The sequence below is a fragment of the Coccomyxa subellipsoidea genome (genome assembly GCF_000258705.1).
Source record: "Coccomyxa subellipsoidea C-169, whole genome shotgun sequence".
Lineage (NCBI taxonomy): Eukaryota > Viridiplantae > Chlorophyta > Trebouxiophyceae > Coccomyxaceae > Coccomyxa > Coccomyxa subellipsoidea.
The window spans coordinates 627,484-645,336 of record NW_005178029.1 but is presented as its reverse complement, the minus strand read 5'-3'; the positions used below and the strand labels follow the sequence as shown (position 1 = coordinate 645,336).

The following is a 17,853-nucleotide window of genomic DNA, read 5'->3' as shown; positions in this document are numbered from 1 at the left end:
AGGCTATGTACATGTCGGATATGATATGCCAGCAGACTGCCAGTCCTGTGAATTTTACACAGCAATGTTCGCATGCACTTGCAGTTTCATCATCTGATGGGTGTACATATCTTCAACATGTAAGCTCTCCACACATCTCTTGCTAAAAAACCATCAATTAAGGCGATGCCAAGAAGGCCACCGAACATGAAGGACAATCCCTCTGACGTATTGAACCTGACCTAAATCCAATCAGTTGACTTGCACAGTGTGACACCTGCTCTAAGGGCAATGTATCATCCGTATGGTACATACAATCTACAATGCTACAATATCCCTCTCAAATCTGCAATACAGGCCTTCAGAAGGCCTTCATTCTCATCATTCTCATCAGTACGAACATAGCAGTATATATGCAGGGCTGCTATTTCAAATGAACATGCGTACAATATTGTACAGGATCTGACCAAATGCCGAGTGCCCCTCAGACACTGCTTAATAATACAAGTGCCAATCCATCCACAACAATGGTCCCTCTGCATGACGATAATGCTGAGTCTGCCCCTTAATTGCGGTCTGCATGCACATAGTCCACAAAGCCAAGCTGCTTTGGCCATTCAACTGTTTTGGTGAACCATTTTGTGGACCAATACCAAAGTGCCACAACCCCTACGGCCTCATACCACGGGCCGCCGCCATTGAGCACAAAGAGCGCCGTTCCAAAGACTAGCAGCACATTCCAGATCTGCACGCAGCACACATTGTATCAACATGCATGCTTCAGCAGTGACACAGGGAAACTCATGACACTGCCGAATGATTGCTTTCCAACAACCCTTCGAGATAACCGGAACATATTGCTGAGCAGATGCCTTCTTGACCATCAAAAACCGCGGTGACTATGCACACTGGACTGAAGTAAGGCAGACGAAGAAGCCAGTGCAGCGAGAGCTTACTGTAGCAGCCACGCGCATGTAGCCATTGACAGCCAGCATGGTCTGGCAGGAGGGGCAGTTGGCGACATGCTGCTGCCTGCGGCCGAGCAGGGCCTCCCTGTCCGTGGTGGGCGGTGGCAGCGGGGGGGTCCCCGGTGGCCAGGAGGGCCCCCCACCTGCCGAGCCCAGCAGCCAACCGTAGAACTTTTTGACCAGCACATCTGCTGAGGACGGCAGGTGGAATCCTGCCTGGGACCCTGCAGCGCTCACATTGTGCTCCTGCACGCACAGATCATCTGTCAGGCAAAGGAAAGTCTTCATTCGTGCACGGCTCAGCCTGTGAACAGCGCCTTGGAGCATTAAGTACATGTACAGGAAGCACAGAGTGAGAGAAGTAATTGTCCAGAGTTTCTTAGATCCAGTTAGAAGACACGTACATCATAGCCACAAGGCTAACCTCTATAAAGAATGCATCTGGATGCCATCGAGAAATGTGAACAAAGTCTGTGGATTTGGATACACAGAGCACACATTCCCTGCAGCAACCCTCTGCAGTCTCAATAGAGGAACCATCTCCTTGCATTGAGCAAACCTGGCCGTGCAGCAGGCCTCCGACAGCCTCGAAGATGGGGTGAAGGTACATGTGCCGCTTGCTGCGCTCCTTGGCCACGAAGAACTTCTCAGCGGCTGCCACCAGGTGCTGCAGCTGGGCCTTGCCGGCGCCAAAAGGGGCTTTCAAGGCCTTGAGCCTGTCTAGGGCGGCGCCCCCCGGCGAGCCGGCCTTGTGCCAGTAGAACAGGCGCGAGCGGCCGGGCGAGACCGGCAGAATGTACATGCCGTGGATCACGTGGCCGTTCGCGCCCACAAAATCATGCCTGCAGACAACCAGCATGTCAGCATCTGTTCGCCTGTTGTATTCCAGGGATGTGTAGTGTGCTTCGTGGAGACATGACCGACTCCTATGTGAATTTTCTGATTGACAGAGCCACTTTGATGCATTGTTGTCACATAAATTGTAGAGTGATGTGGTTGTAGTGTGATGGTGCTGTGCGTTGTCCTGTGATTGTAAAAGGGTTGCACCATTTCTTCCGTCTAGGAGGTCCTCTAAATATATATAACCAGAGAAGCTGGGCTGCAATTACTCATACGACAGGAACACAGTACCTGCAGTGTTGAGCTTGATGTGCATCATCCAGGTGCCATCATTCAAGTGATAGATACGAGAGGCGCTGAAAGCCAACAATGCATGCACTGTAGATGAAAGACTCGCAGAAGTGAAAGAAGCACGGGTGGCCTCTGGCAAAGAGATGACTAGAGATATGGACGTGGGCGCGCACGTGATGTGGCAGGGTGAGTTGAAGGTGACGGTTGCGTCGTAGGGGTGTCCTGCGGGTCTGAATGCGCGAGCGCACTCCATAGAGATGACCGCAGAGCGGCCCTCGGTCTTGCACTCTGTCAGGGTGCTCGGCATGGGCTTGCCCTGATCCCTGCAGACGCAAGGCGTTCCTTCTTTTAGCCCCTTTTGGTTGGATTTCCATTATGGTGTGTTGCATGGCAGTGCCTCAGGAGAATGGCACAATCCCACTCTGCCTTGAATTGTCGATTTGGACAGCAAATCTAGTTTGGTGAAGTTTTCAATTCCAGCTCCCAGGGTGATTGAAGTATTTTCGAGGTTTGGGCAGAAATTTTTGAGAGCACACACTCAGTGGAGGAAAGTGACTGTTGCAGCAGCTTGACATGGGGATAGGGACGTGCCTGTTGAAGAGGCCGATGCCATGAAGGGTGAAGGAGCAGGCGGAGGGATCCAGTAGCATCTCCATCAGCCCAGCATAGCCGTAGTAAAAGTCCCTGATGTACCAGTCAACGTACTCCAATGACTCCTGCCGGAACCAGCCACACAGAAATATTGTGAATTATTAGCACGACTACCAACACGCTGCAGGCATGACAGACCTGAGTGGGGGGTAAACATGCAGGCAACCACTGTGGGCAGCTTTCCGAGAGGTCCCAGACCAGGATTAATAGCCTCTTTAGACTCCACACTAGGAGCTCCAGCCAATATCTCACAAATGGAAGTGTTCCAGCATGCCAGCAATTCCTATGGGGAAGTGCCTTCTTTGGAGATCTGTTCTCCAGCCTTCTGGAAGGTTGCAGCGTACAATCAAGTTGCTGAGTCCTGGGCAGGGCAGAATTGCATGACCACCCTGAAAGGTGGCACGCACCTCTAGAACAGTGTCCACCGAGGGCAGCACGAGCGATGAGTCACGCGCGGCACTTGGTGAGCTGTCAGGCCAAACCCACACGGCGCCTGCGCGCAGCTGAACCGGGAACGCCTCCACACAGGCAGACGAGCTGCAACATGCTGACGCATCCTCTGCCTGAACCACGCAGAAAAGAATGTGTCTGACAATGTCATGCATGAATCCGGGAGGAAAGCCGTATCAGAAGTCAACGATCTGCCCTGCATGTAAAATTGCCCTTGATGCGGAGGATAGCATGTGCGCCCATGAATATGGGCTTTGTGGAATGCTGTACTTGGGGCGTTTGCAAGTGTTCCTGATGGAGAGCAAAGAGTTCCGCGGTTGGGGAGGGACAGCACCTGGGGAATCCGGGTGCACTGGCCCTGGCCATTGTACTGCCAGCCGTGGTATGCACATTGGATGTCGCCATCCTTGACGCGGCCCTCTGCAAGGCTCCATCACCAGATGAGTCAGCTTGAACGTATGTGTCTGGGCTGCATTTACAAAGCCCTACTCCTGACACCCTGAGCTCGATGCGGAAAGCCTTCACATGTACCTGAGAGTGGCGCATATCGGTGAGCGCATCGATCAACTACGCAATTCCACTCCCCATCAGACCCTTGCCACAGGACAAGTTTCTTCCCCAAGAGCGTCACTGGGATTGGCTTGGACCCATCGACGTCCGCCAAGATCGCCACTGGGTACCAGTTGCGCTCCCAAGAGAATTTGTCGTCGTCCAAGTGGACTTTGGTATCCCCTGATGTGTCTGCCAGGACTGAGTGACCATTCTGCTGAAACCTGCATCTGACCTCTGCCTGCCTTTGCGAACGCCAAGATGACGCCTTACAATTTACTGTATTTTTGCTCACCCTTGGCCGGAGAGAGTTAGCTGGTTGCGACAGAAATCTGACATCCGAACGCTGATGAGCAGGGTTCGAGGCAACTGAAACGGAGAGTGACAATCTCATTCTGGCAAGATAGCATTACTGGAATTCTTCACTATTTAAACAAGGCGTTGACATAAACTGATTATACCAAATAGGTTGATGCCGGGAAGCTTTCTTGGAAATCGTTTCTGTGACGTCACCGATGAGTATTCTTGGCGCGCCTTCCGTTTCTCTTTTGGTCTGGGACTTCCGCCCCTCTAAAACTGCCACAACATATCTTAACAGACTTTTGGAATATCTTAGCGATCTTGATTGTGATTTCCAGTTCGCATTGAAGTCGGACGCGAGACGGTGACGGAGAGATTGTGCTGCGTCAGCACTCAGTCAAGATGCTGAGCCACTCACAGCGTTTGGCTGGGCCACAATATTCGTGCAGCACATCCCTGCAAAAAACGCACCATAGTGGCAGAGGCGCAAAAACTTCGAGACCAAGGCCATGCAGCTGTGCTGTTGGCTTAACATCAAGGCCCACGTCTGGCTCTAAGGTTTGTCACACACAAGATCAAACCTCAAAGGACGCATCCTGTGCTTCTTACACCTTTCAATGCTTACAAAGATTAATTTGTGCTTTTGGAAGTTTTACATTTCCTAGTAGTGAAAAGTCCACAGTACCAGGAAGGCACGCAGAGAGGTTTCCTTCAGATGCTAATGACGATCTGCCTTGACGACCTTCTGTGCATATCGTGGTTTCAGGCAGCGGGCCAGCACTTCAGTCTCAGGCCTCTGCATGGCGATCTTGGAGTGGAAGTTATTGGTGTCAATCTGAAGGGTGGCATCAGTCCTGAGCTGCACGCGGAGCTGCAGAAGGTCATGCACACGAAAGACCTGCTGCTCTTCCGCGGCCAGGTCAGCACTGTTCTTCTGTGCTTGCCTACATCATTTTCTAAGCCCAACAGAAGTGTGAAGAAGAAAACCCCAGAGAGAAAGGATTCAAAGGAGAGCTTCCACAAGGAGCCTTGTTATCATGTGCCCCTTGCCTGCCTTCAAGCCGGCATTTCAGATTACAAGGGAACAGCATTTGTGAAGGGATGAGAGCTGCACATTTCTTGGTGCTGATGGCTTCTGGTGCAGGATTTGGAGCCCAGGGACGAGGATGCCTTCATGAGGGGCTTCCCGCACAACGAGCAGGCTGTGGCCTCTGAGAACCTGAGCAACCATTACTTCAAGGACTGGCGCGTGCCAGACCACAAGCTAGTGGCAGTGAGTGCCCTCCCTTTTCGTAGATCCAGACCTGCATTCCCCTTTCATTTGGCTCATGCAGAGCCATGCACATCTTCAATTTCTTCTCTGTACGAGGCGAACTTGAAAAATAGTCAAGCAGGTCACTTGATTCTTCTTTGAGGACAGAGATTGGACCTCAGCACAGAATTACTAGTCGGTGTGCCTACAATGGTATGTTAACAAATCTCCTGCTCTATTTGCTGCATGCAGGTCCAGTTCAGCGGCCTCAAGCTGGAGAACCATTTTGGAGTGACCTCAGAGAAGTTCAACCTGTCGGCCAAGAACAAGCAAGCCGGCATCTCCTTCAAGACCCTCTGGCACATGGACCTCGCACAGAATCAGGTCCTGCCCCAATCTCTGCGCACATGTATTTTGCACCGCCGCAAGCTTCTTTCATGGTCATCTTTCACTTGGGCCTGGACTATAGCACCCCTTACTCACTGCTTGTGCCTGCAGCTGTGAATCTAAATATACCTCACCGGGTTACGTCCCTTCAGTACCCATGCGCGGATGCATGCAGCTCAGGAGATGCATGCCTGAGGGTGAGTGGTTTTTGACATGGGCATCATTAGCGTCTGACATGCTGTCGTGGCTGTGCAGATCCCGCCCGAGTGGGTGTCTCTGTACATGCTGCAGAAGCCCACCAACGGCGGCGACACTCTCTTTGCCAGCACTGTCGGTGCCTACGAGCGCCTCAGCCCTGACCAGAAGAAGCTCGTCGACTCCCTGGAAGTTGTCAACAGGTGAGATGCCCTGCACCCAAGCCTGCTTGCCTTGTTTGTCTGCATGCATGCAATGCATATGTAGGGCTTGTTTGCACAGGTGGTTCTTGTGCACAGATGCACTGGGGATCCACTTCTTTCACCGTAGGTGATGCACTCATTATAGAGGAACTTGTCAACTCAGCTTTGCAAGCCAGCATTACGGGTTCACTCTATGTGACCTCTGAGGTTTGTACTCCTGTGGTCCTTAAATCTGGCGTGTGAACTCACAGGCGGCCAGACTCGTTCGAGGGGACCTTTCAGATTGATGAGACTGGCACGTGGACGAATGATCCAGTCCAAGCCTCGGGGAGAGTCGACTTGGAGCCCTCTCGCCGTTTTGAGTACACACAGCCCTTTGCCATAAGGTGCGCTTGAGAGGGATTCATGATTCATGGCTAATTGCAAGTCATCCTTGCAAGGATGTTTGCCTCTGCATCCTGCAAATGAGTGAGCCTTGGCTAGCCAAATGTTTCAATGGTGAGGGTAGCGGTTGCCCTGTGGCTGCCACAGCTCCTGAGCCTGCCGCTCTGTGAGTTAAGAGGATTGCACTGCGTAACATTTATGCGGTGTATGGCATGGGCTTGGGCGGTGTATGCATTGCATTATGAGCACCGAATGCGCAGAGTGTCATTCTGATCAAAGGCAGAGGTGACGTGAAGGTCAAGCCAAGTGCTCTGGCGTGCCTGCAGGGATCCGTACACAGGGCAGAAGTCGCTGCTGTACCACACGCGATTCTTCCACTGCTTCAAGGGCTACACTCGCGCGCAGAGCCGCGCTATCATCGAGGAAGTGCTCCTGCCGGCCATCGCGCCGGAGAACACCTACCGGCACGAGTGGCGCAACGGCGACTTCATAGCCTGGTGTGCACCAGTCCTCCAATCTACAACAGCCTCGTCCTCCTTATAGCGGTCCTGAGCCGTGCAATCCCAGTACTACATTGCCGATGCGCCAAATTAGGCTGACAAAAGTGGACATGCTGGATCCCTATGCAGCAGCGCTGTTTTCACAGCGCTGGGTGAAGCGCCATCTTGTGGCTTCTCCTGTGAGTGAAGCTGGGTTCACAGTGTTGCTAGGATACATGTAGATGTGGCAAATGTGCTGCAGTGCACCTCATCCTCCATGGCACAAAATGTAATTGAATGTGGCCCTGTTGTTGCTGCAGGTCCAACCGCAAGATCGTGCACACCTCTACGGACCCGGAAAAGTATGCTGACGAGGCGCGCCTGTTTCACCTCGTCTTCCTGGACTCGCAGCAGCCCCTGCTGCCAGCCTCCGCCTAATATGGCTCATGCACTCAGGGGAAAGAATCAAATGACAAAGTTTTCTTCTACGCCCCTTTCTGATGCAGTGCAAGCCCGGTCGGCGCAAAGCTGACTCGGCGCGACCCTGACATGCACCTATCAGTTGCAATTGGAGTTTGGATCATGCACAGGCCTTACTAAGCAGCAAATTTGCACACAGCAGGCAGCTGCAAAGGTGTTGTTGAAGGAACACGAGCCCATCCAATGAGGGTGTTGATTGTATGTACTGTACCTTGCCAGAGAGAACGGACGCAGATGAGGATGTGTATCATGAACAAAACAGCCAAAATACGAGCAGGACTTGGTGGTATGCAGCAGAGATTCAGATCAGTAGTTCAGAGTGGGTCAACAACGCATGCAAGATGTAGTCAGGGTGGCCGATGAAATGAATCCGCCAGAGATACTGGTTGGACAGCACAGCCTAAACCAGATGGATTGAGATGAGATAGAGAATTGCAAAGGCAGGGGTATTGTGAGATTGCTTTCGTTGCTGTTGGAGATGTATTACTAAACTGTTGTCATTGGTGTACAATGCATGTATACAACCCACGATTCCTGGTAAAGCGTATTGTTTTGGGTTTTCTTGAAGCGCTGATCAGAAGGGAATGTCCACATATGTCATTAAGCGGGGTCTCAGCTGAGATGCTCTGGATCTGAGTGCAGATATATCTAATTAAGTGATTGGTGAATAGATTGCATGATACTGTATCTGTTGAGAGTTGACCAAGATGGATTTCTGTAGAGTTAAATGCATGCCTGACCACCTGATGCAAAGTGTTTATTGAGAGTCAGTGATGTTGCAATGCAGACATATCTGTGTGTGTTGAGCTAGGCAGTGAAAACTCACTCATATTCACATGCTGTAACATTCTGTTTCGATATCTTTTCAAGCTCAATCATGATTTTCACAATTTGAAGCCTTCCCCAGCTGCGATTGTCAAGCTGCAAGATAGCTTCAAAGCAGGCAAGCATTCATTTAAATGAAATTTCCAGACAATAAGATCAGAACCTGAATTGTGCCTCGATCCTTTGCCAACTGATTTTGTGGCATATTCCAACAATCCTTATGGAACCAAAGGGTCCACTATATTTGAGGAAGCAAACACTGGCATCAGACCCCTTCACGCTGACAGAAGCTGTTGATACAGGTTGCGCACAGTGTAGTGCGAAGGCAACATCGTTCGATAGCACGAATTTAAGGTCCTGTGAGTACTCATTCAAAAGACCTAACAAATGCAGGGAACATGCATTCAGGAGATGGCAGCGGCCTTCCGGGCCTGCGTGCTCTTCTTTTTTCTCCTTCTCCTCTCCTTCCTCTTTGCCTGCTCCTCCTCCTCATCATCCTGCAAGCATGGCTCTTACAATCTCACAATGCCACAGCTTCACACCTCTTCCTGAGACTATAAGGAAAATGTTCCCCTGTGAATTGGACCAAAAGATTTACCTGCACGCCCAAACAATGTCCTCAAAAGCCCAGCCTATGGTCTGCAACTCACACCCAGGCCACATCTGCGATTGGAAATTGCACAGTTCGCCTTTGAATCGCAAATGCAATAGATTGCATGCAGGCCAACTCTGCAACTGGGAATCGCAATCGATGCGAGCGCCAATCACATCCAGGCCAGATGTGCAACTGCCAGTTGCAGGGTGCAATCTCTACAGGGGCTGAACACCTTCTGCCATAAAAACCTACGCACTTCCAGCACTGAAGATACTGTGAGTGACAGCGCACCGAATCCAGATTGCGCATGGTGATCTCCGGCCGTCCTCCCCTGCCGGGATCCCCGCCATTGCCGCCACCGCCGCCGCCTCCCCCACCACCGCCGCCACCGCCGCCGCCTGGAACAATGCTGACTCAACTCAGCCAAGGGTCTGCTTACTGCAAGGGATAGTCTCAGTCTCACTCGCAAGTAGATGCTCGTAATGCTGACAGTCAAGATGCCTCTCACAGTGCTACTGACTCCCAAGCGCAAGCATTGGCAGCAGCCAGCTGCTCAGTGATGAGCACCTGCTTGTTCTGAAATTGCTTACGTTCAGTGAGGCGCTGCAATTCAGAAACGTCTCCGCTTCTTATATCCCAGGTGATAACTTTGTCCCAGGCGAGTTCCATGAACTGACATGCGCCCCATGTAATGACCTATCAACGCCATATCTGAGAGCCTGTGTGAGTGTCTGAGGAGCTGCAGGAAAGGAGGCTAGAAGAGATGTGCACCTCCGCCGTCACCGCCGCCGCCGCCGAAGAAGCCGCCGCCGCCGTTGGAGCCCTCCAGCACAAAGTAGAGGCCCAGCAGCACCAGGTTCAGGGCCACGTTGCGTATAAACTTGTCGCCGCCCCCGCCGCCCCCGCCGCCTTGCTGCAACAGATTGATCACCAAAAGTATAAGCTTTGTTTCAGCTGTAAAGCATAGACTTTTTCAGTTTTGAAATTGATCGTTCCGGCTGCTATCAGAGCTCACAAAATAGGCCCTTGGGACAGACATTGATGCTCATCCCGACAGTGCCTGGGCGGCAACAGGTCTGTGCTGTTGGGATTCAAGTCCTCATGCCGCAGAACAGAAGTTCACACGCGTGAGCCGCGTGAAGCAGGCAGGCAAGCCTGGTTAGGATGAGGAGACCAAGCAGGACAGAATGCAGGGCCTTACGTTATCGTTTATGGGTGGCAGGATGGGAGGCCCAGTCGTCCGCTTCTTGGTGGTTGTGGGTGACCCCTGCTTCTCTGCAGCCATCACCTGCAGCTGGCCCCTGGGAATGCATGCCTGCATAGCCCACCAATGACAATCAGGACACCTCAGCAGCACACCTGTCCACCTGACACTCAGTGCCGACGGATGGGAAAGGCAAGCAGCTAACAGCAATTGTCCAGAGCATTAATGCATTCATTCTGCAGTCGATGAGATCATCATTCCGGTTCATATGCTCAAGGTTCCAAATCTCCTCAGTGTGGAGCGGTACAAGCTCAGAACGGCAAGATGTAGCAGTTTCCGGTGCGCCAGGAACATCCCTTTCAGCTTAAAACTCTCAAAAGTAGGTAATGACTATTATATCGAAGAGAGCACAAAACGACAGTGAAGATCAAGGTGCAGCACCTGCTCACTGCGACTCTGAAGCTGCTCAAACGGTCCCCTGTGGCCCGTGCTTTGCCGATGTTGCCGTTCTCGTAGCTTGAGAACTTGCCTGGATGCGCAATTCGCTGTCGCGATTGGTGTTGCCTGACCCTGCAAGGGCAGCTTTCCAAGGTCAGGTGTGAGCAAAATGCAAGCAGAAAGAGATAACACGCGACACTTACGCACTTCTCACTCACGCACTTCTCGCTCTAATGCACACAACTCCGTTGAAGAGCACAGGTGCCAGACATTGCGCTAGATATCACCTGGATAAGAGGAGGACACAACTGGACTTCCGTCTAGTCAAGATACTGGTAACTTCTCCTGCTAGCGTGTACCATGAATGCAATTGCATACTGATACAGTAGCAGCAATCAAATAATTACTATGTCTAGAGAACATACCGATCGGCGAGACAAGGGCAGGGTGTGTTGGCACAACTGTAAGTTGCTAACTCTCTGGCCTTGCATGTCCTTTTAGATCGTACGTGTTAGGAAAGCGTATTATATATGATATCAAATTACTCAGATTGGGCCTTCTTCGCGCAAGACAAGGATACCGCTGTGGCCGATCATAACGCATGTGCACAACAAAGCGATGGCTGAACAGCGATAGGTCGGTCTCCGTAGGCGTGCCCTCCAAACATCATCACGTGGCGTTCCTGAGCCAGAACCCTCTCTTGCTTTCCTTCATGCTGCACATTCTCTACGATGGCAGCAATCGTTCAATTCAACCTTTGCAGAAAAATTCAACCACAGAATTGGAAGGGGACAGGTATGCAACTGTGCCTGCTCTAATCATGACGGCACTTCAATTGATAAATTTGTCCCCCGGGCCCACGTAATGCACTCAAGGATAATCGAGGGAGTTATTTCTTTGGGAATTTGAAAGCCGCAAGCACAGAATCCAGGGTGACTACCTCTCTCACTATCGACTGTCAAAATTTATTGCATCTCAAAATAGGCCACCAAAAATGTGGTGCCAGCAGTATGCCGCAAGCTTCACTGACCGCCAAAGTAAATGTAATTGACTTAATTCGACATTATATCAACCACCAAAAAGCTCACTCCTTGCTGCGCTTGTTCTTGCCCCTGGCTGGCTCTGGCGTGTCAGGGTAGCACTCTTCGAGCAGCTGCGTTTCATCCAGGGAGTCATCACTGGACCCATGCCTCAGTGCAACCACATTGCTGGCCGTCTCTCCCTCGGGCACTTCTGAGGTATCCCTCGAGGCTGCCTTGCCATTGCTGCTGGCTGCTACACCCTCCCTCTCCCTTTCTCTCTCCATCTCCAGCTGCACATAGCGAGACTGAAGTTCCCAACAAGGTGTTCCAAAAGTCTACATGTGACCATCACTCCACAGTTCTGAGGGATTGAGGGGACTTCTTCAATCAAGGCTGCTCTTTATCTTGATCACTGGATGCAAGGCATGCACCAGTGAGTGCCGGGCAGGGGACCGCACTATTTTCAGGCCACCCCAGGCCAGCAGGTCCCCAAGCATTGTTAAGACTGCTGCCGCAGCTCTCACAAAACAAAACATTGGAAGAAATCCCGCATAATAGCACACCTGCCCCTGCCACCATAAGGCACTCTGCAGTCTTCCAAACAAGCACAAACTGGAATACCTGCATGTAAGGCGCACCTGCCAACCCCGGTCTGACAGTATCCGAAACCCTCAAAAACTTTCAAATCAGGCACTGCTCGAATTTATGCCAGCGCACCTGCCGCCGTTGTTGTTCTGTGGCGCGCGAGACGCTGTCGTCAGATTTGCTCTGCAGGCTGGCGCTGGCGGGCTGGCCGCTCTGGCGCGCCACGAGGGAAGCATAGGTCCCCCCCTCCATCACCAGTTCCTCGTGCGTTCCCTCCTCCACGATCCGCCCCTGCTCCATCACCACGATGTTGTCCGCCGAACGCACCGTCGACAGCCTGCGCGCACATGCCGCTACTTTCAGATATGTTGTATATTTTTGCTTTAGTGCATTAGTGCTAGGCTGCAGACTTGTTGTAGGCCCCGCAGTGGGCCCTGCTTTGGATACTGAGAGATTTGCCGCCACATGGCCTATCATCATTCCGACTAAAAGAGATTCCTTTTGCATGAGATCCTACCACTAATCAGGGTCGGGGGTATCCAGCAGAACAACTGAAGGGGCGGATGCAAATGAGGAGTCATTATCCTGCTGAGTATGCCACATCATCTACACCTAGTTTATGATTGTTTTGAGGTAGCCAACATGCCACGTGCATTCAGACTTGTGCAGGTTTGCCCCTGCAAACTGCTGTCTGTTCTCTCACATTTGCATCTTCCAGGAATCAACGAGCTGTACATTTTGGCAGACATGCAATCTCTGTCTACAAAGTGCTCAGCCACAAGAGGCATGACAGGTTGTCTGCAGTGCGCAGGTCCCCCCCAAGCACGCTGCAGCTGCCGGCGACCCCCCCTGCGGCGGTGCCGTTCCCCCCGCGCAAAACCAGGGACATCCATGGGGCCATACCTGTGTGCAATGACCAGCACGGAGCGGCCGGCCGTACGCATGGCCCTGTCAAGAGCCTCCTGCACCGCCGCCTCACTCTCCGCATCCAGCGCGCTTGTAGCCTGGACAATGAGCAGTAAACCTCACGTGTCAGTGCCCTCTGCAGCGATTGGGCAGAGAGAAGAAAACGACATCATGCAGCAGCTTTCAAGGGCCTGAAAACCTTTTCTGCCCCTTTATCTGCCGACGGCAGCTGTGCCTTGAGATCCCAGTCAAGGCATGGCAGCAAGCCAGCAGGAAAGCGCAAGGGGTTAAGGTTGTTGGGACAAGAAGATGATCAGCGGGAGGAAGCAGATGCAGCAGACTGAGAGCATACCTCATCCAGGATCAGGACTTTGGGCTTCCTGATGAGCGCTCGTGCCAGTGCAATGCGCTGCTTCTGGCCCCCAGACAGAAGATTGTCTGTCACCTGAAGCACAACAGAATGCCTTGTTAAACGTAAAGACACTTTTCTTTCGCCTTATCATCACCTCTCCACATTAGGTGCATGGAGCGAGGCATAGAATAGCAACACACTAAAATTCTGTGCATGGCATCAATATGGCCGGTGAAGGAAGTGTAGCATGCCTTTGTGTCATAGCCATTTGGAAGCGCTGTAATGAAGCCATTTGCATTTGCAAGCTTTGCGCTCTCAATCACATCCTCCTGCAAAGTGCAAATCAAGGCGTCAGCTTCAATCGGGATGCACCTAGATACCCCCTAAAACATCAGCATGAGTCATTCAATGAATCAAGGTATACGTTCAAATGTATCAAATTGCCTATGCGCCATCGTTGGCCATAATAGGTTAGGAGAGCTGTGTGCGGCGCACCCGGGTCACTTTGCCTTCCAAGCCATAGGTGATATTGGCGGCCACGGTGTCAGCAAACAGGGCTGGCTGCTGCGAGACCACGCCCAGCTGAGACCTGAACCAGTTGGCATCCAGCTCCTTTATGTCCACCCCATCAGCCAGCACCTGATCGCACCAGAAAATCATCTAAGAGTACAGCTTTTTTTTGAGTTTCTGCTAGCCAACCTCACTGGTAAACTCCCCCACTGTCTCCATGGACGGCACTTATGGACAAGCTATACTGGACTCTGCCCATTTGGAAGGACCTGGAGCCAGCTGGTCCCCAACAAAAATGCCCTGCACGGCAGAGGCCCACCAGCAGGGAGCAAGGAGGCACATGTCGAGGAGCACGGTCTTCTTAATTCACCCCCTTAATGACCCGTACCGCAATGTTGCAATTTCAGCACGACTGCAACGGTTCAGTTCTGACCTACATTGGCAAGGAACATCGAAGCTGGGTAGTGGTTTGCAGATGGCTTCACATGCAGCAAAGTCTTACTAACGAAATTGTGTGATTGTTTCTTTGTCTGCAGCACTCATCAATCTTGCCAACATGTGAAAGGACTGGCGCGCACCTGCCCCTTGGTAGGGTCGTAGTGGCGCTCGAGGAGGGACACAAGTGTGGACTTGCCGGAGCCGCTGAGCCCCACCAGCGCCAGCAGCTCGCCCGGCTTCAGCGCCAGAGTCACGCCGCGCAGCGCCGGCGACTTGGGCCTCGTCGCATACGCGTACCACAGGTCCTTCACCTCCACCTGCAGTGAGGAATTTTGGTCATCATCTCAGTGGATGGATGTGTGTGTATCATTTATAAAGAACGAAAGGCTTGGGAATTCTAATGCCAAGCTTGTCAAGTGAGAGGGAATGCGCAAACGTGCACAAGGTGTTGGTCATTATACAACAGCGCTGCAGCTCTATCCTCATGCAAGCACCTTTTCGTCTGCTGTGATGTCCCAGTGACACCAAGCACTGCAAGAAGTATGGCAAAGGTGACCGGGTGAACATGCAAGGTAAGGTCCACGCTTGCAATGAGATTGTTTTCCAGCATGCATAAGATTCCATTTGCATTCAAACCTCCATATTTACGATTCTCACGAGAAAGGACAATGTCTAATGTCTGCGCAATGTGCAGACTGTCTGCGCATTCCAGACAGTCCCCCCTGGCAGGAGAGGACTGTGACAATGGACTTTGGTCTGAGTGCGAGGAGGTAAGACTGACCCGCCCAGAGAAGCTGGGGAGGGTGCGGCCGGAGGACAGCTGGGGGGCGGTCCCCCGGTCCAGGTAGTCCATGACGCGCTCAGAGGCGCCGATGGACTCCATTATGCCCCCCCACTGGTCGCACACGCTCAGGCTGGCCGCAGTGACAAACTCCACGTAAAGCACGAATGTGGTGAGTTGCTCCGGGCTGATGCGGCCGGCCAGCGCCATGCTGCCACCCACCATCAGCGACAGCACCTGCGCATGCGTCAGCAGCTGATGTCAGCGCTTAAATGTAAACAGCCTGTAATGATGATGGCACGCCAGAAATTTTTGCAAAATCCTGGATGAGCACCCGAGGGGGACTCTACTCTCGGTCTCAATGCCCCGACAAAATGTCCCAAACGGCATTGCAGGCCACCAAGCCAGCAGCTTATTCGAGTGAGTGTCACTTGACGTGCCGGCATGACATCATGCGAAGAGACCCTCTTTAGGGTGCCTGTGCTTGTTGACTAAGATATTGCCGGCTCGCGAGGCCCGTCCAAGGCATGAGCATTCCATCTGCCATCCAAGGGTCAAGTCTCCTATGCAGATGCTCTGAGATTGCTTCAAAAAAACCTACACACGATCTCGAAACCCGGGAGCAGCGGCGGGAATGGCCGTACCTCGCAATCTTAATTGATATCTTGCGTACAAGCACAGCTTCGGCTCTAGCCTCGCATGGGGCCAGGCAAGAGACTGTCAACAGCAGATCGCGCCTTGGTGAGGTTGAAGAGGGAGGCGTTGGTGACGAGGTAGAAGAGGTAGGCGGTGGCCTGGCGGATGGAGATGCGCCGCAACATCGCCAGGCAGCGCCGGTAGCGCCCGGTCTCCTTTTCCTCCGTGCCGAATGTGCGCACCGCCCGCGCCAGCAGAAGCACCTCCTCCGCCACCTGAGCGCACAGACTTATTCAAACCTTCTGGTGATTTCCAAACACATTGCTGTCATCCTGTCGTTGGCAGTAAGAGAAGCGAGGCTTGTTGTGCCTCATGCACCTCCAAAGAAGCTTCCAGACCAACAAATGGGCTCAAGATTGTGTTGAGAGAATCATCAATTAAGTACCATTCCTGCACATGCACCTATTGGGGAGGATTTCTTGACCGGGGTGGGGCACTGCCCTGGCAGGAGACACCACATGCATTGTGCGGCTGCTGTTCCGTGACTGCTTCCATCCATTCAGCTGCAATACAAAATCTTTAATGCGCTCCTTCAGCTGAGGGGCAGGCGCACCTGGTTGGTCTCTGCGAGGCCGTCCTGGTAGGCGCGCTGGGCTTTGCGGGTGAAGCCGCCGTAGCGCAGAGCCACGGCCCACAGCAGCACCGTCACCGAACAGCACGTCAGCGCCAGCTCCTTACTCAGCATCCACAGGTACACCGCGCCACCTGTGACCAAGTATCATCAGTCACACAACATGCGGGAGCATGCGGAGCACGGCCTCAGATTCCAAGTATTGTACTCACTGAAGACCGCGAAGGTGTTGAGTATCCAGAGCCTCATGCCTGTGGAAGAAGGGACATTCTGCTGGACCAAGATGCATGCTGTGACGGGAATGAGGTAATCTTTGCCCAACAGGCAACGTTCAGCTGTGGCACAAGACATGTGTAGCATGCAGCCATGGATTCGTGCGCAGCATATTCAACAGCAAGCTTCCTGCAGCATGAATCCAGGGTCTCCGGCATCACACTTCTGATGAAACTGCAGAGAGTCGCATGTGACAGTAATACATTATAAGATGAGAACCTCACCGATGCATTGGAGGCCGTTGCGCAGGGCCACATTGAGGTTGGTGGACAGGCACCGCACGACTGCTTGGCAATCTGCGCCGATGCGGCTCGTCAGCACTCCCACCTCTGCAGAGTCGAAGAATTCTACCGGCTGCCGAATCAGCGTGCCAAAGAGCTCCGACCTGGTCGCCACACGGTCATGTGAGCTGTTCTGCTGCCCTTCCATTCAGTAGCCATGCTTGCGCCTGTGCTCACTTCAGCAGGTGCATGCTGTGTAACCTGCCGCAAAGACCTGAAATGTGGAAAGTCGATCCACGTGGCATTTTAATGTCGGAAGTGTCCTCACCTGAGATTTTGGATGAGATCTGTGTTCAAAAGGCTGATCAGAAAGCCTCTGAGTCCGGCAAACAGCCCATACATGACCGACAGCACCTTTGATCCACCATCACGAGAGTCAGTGCAACATTTTGCTGCCTGTAAACTTTGCTGCACAGGCCAAGCTTGTGAGCATTGCAGACCAACTTGTGCTGGCGGGTGAATGAAAGCTTACCGCCAACATTCTCACATTCTGGTAGAACTTTGCGCTGGAACCTGACTCTGTGACGGAGAATATTGTGGCTGTGGTGAAGTGAGGAATGGCCAGCTCTGACAGGGCTGCAACTGCCTGAACACAACAGGAAATTTTGCCTTGGGGGTATGTTTCAACATACCTGTAAATTTCGAACATGCATTCACACAAAGTTCCTTAAATAGTGCACAAGCAAACTCACCATGCAGAACAGTGCAGCTGCCAGCATCAGCCCATTCACTTCCATAATCTTCCAGAGCTTTGATGCAATGGATCCAAGTTTCCTGGCCCTCTGTGCCTTCTCATTCTTCGGCTCTCTTCCCAGGGACCACCAACTGTCCCACGCTTGGAGTGGTGCACTGAAAAAGGATTTCCGCCCCTTCGGACCCTCATCCTGGCTGGGTGCAAGAGCGGCTGCTGATGCCGTGGCCAGGATGGGCGACAGTCTGCATCGAGAGCGTCGTTGCAGCCTGCTGTT

At 52.4% G+C, this 17,853-nt stretch overlaps 3 protein-coding genes across 3 annotated transcripts; 1 reads left to right on the top strand and 2 right to left on the bottom strand.

Moving 5' to 3' along the window:
* Positions 1-25: 25 nt before the first annotated feature.
* On the bottom strand, positions 26-4,137 carry COCSUDRAFT_67210 (hypothetical protein). The gene is made up of 8 exons (XM_005645229.1): positions 3,711-4,137; positions 3,514-3,599; positions 3,137-3,292; positions 2,652-2,794; positions 2,252-2,401; positions 1,507-1,789; positions 936-1,193; positions 26-724 (listed from the first exon to the last, which is right to left on the bottom strand). The coding sequence occupies exons 1-8, from the start codon at positions 4,120-4,122 to the stop codon at positions 545-547; spliced, it is 1,668 nt and encodes a 555-aa protein (XP_005645286.1). The 5' UTR covers positions 4,123-4,137; the 3' UTR covers positions 26-544.
* Positions 4,138-4,749: 612 nt separating this feature from the next.
* COCSUDRAFT_57305 (Clavaminate synthase-like protein) lies at positions 4,750-7,366 on the top strand (the record flags this gene model as incomplete). Its single annotated transcript, XM_005645228.1, has 7 exons — positions 4,750-4,947; positions 5,173-5,301; positions 5,533-5,664; positions 5,923-6,065; positions 6,317-6,451; positions 6,776-6,946; positions 7,249-7,366. 7 exons carry the CDS (start codon positions 4,750-4,752, stop codon positions 7,364-7,366), a joined length of 1,026 nt encoding a protein of 341 aa, XP_005645285.1.
* Positions 7,367-8,238: 872 nt separating this feature from the next.
* On the bottom strand, positions 8,239-17,622 carry COCSUDRAFT_67208 (P-loop containing nucleoside triphosphate hydrolase protein; the record flags this gene model as incomplete). Its single annotated transcript, XM_005645227.1, has 18 exons — positions 8,239-8,730; positions 9,120-9,226; positions 9,600-9,741; positions 10,030-10,143; positions 10,474-10,602; positions 11,559-11,782; positions 12,210-12,414; positions 12,981-13,081; positions 13,336-13,428; positions 13,831-13,974; positions 14,424-14,600; positions 15,065-15,301; positions 15,790-15,975; positions 16,314-16,465; positions 16,829-16,989; positions 17,154-17,239; positions 17,358-17,471; positions 17,578-17,622. 15 exons carry the CDS (start codon positions 17,620-17,622, stop codon positions 10,113-10,115), a joined length of 2,085 nt encoding a protein of 694 aa, XP_005645284.1. The 3' UTR covers positions 8,239-8,730; positions 9,120-9,226; positions 9,600-9,741; positions 10,030-10,112.
* Between the last annotated feature and the right edge of the window lie 231 nt (positions 17,623-17,853).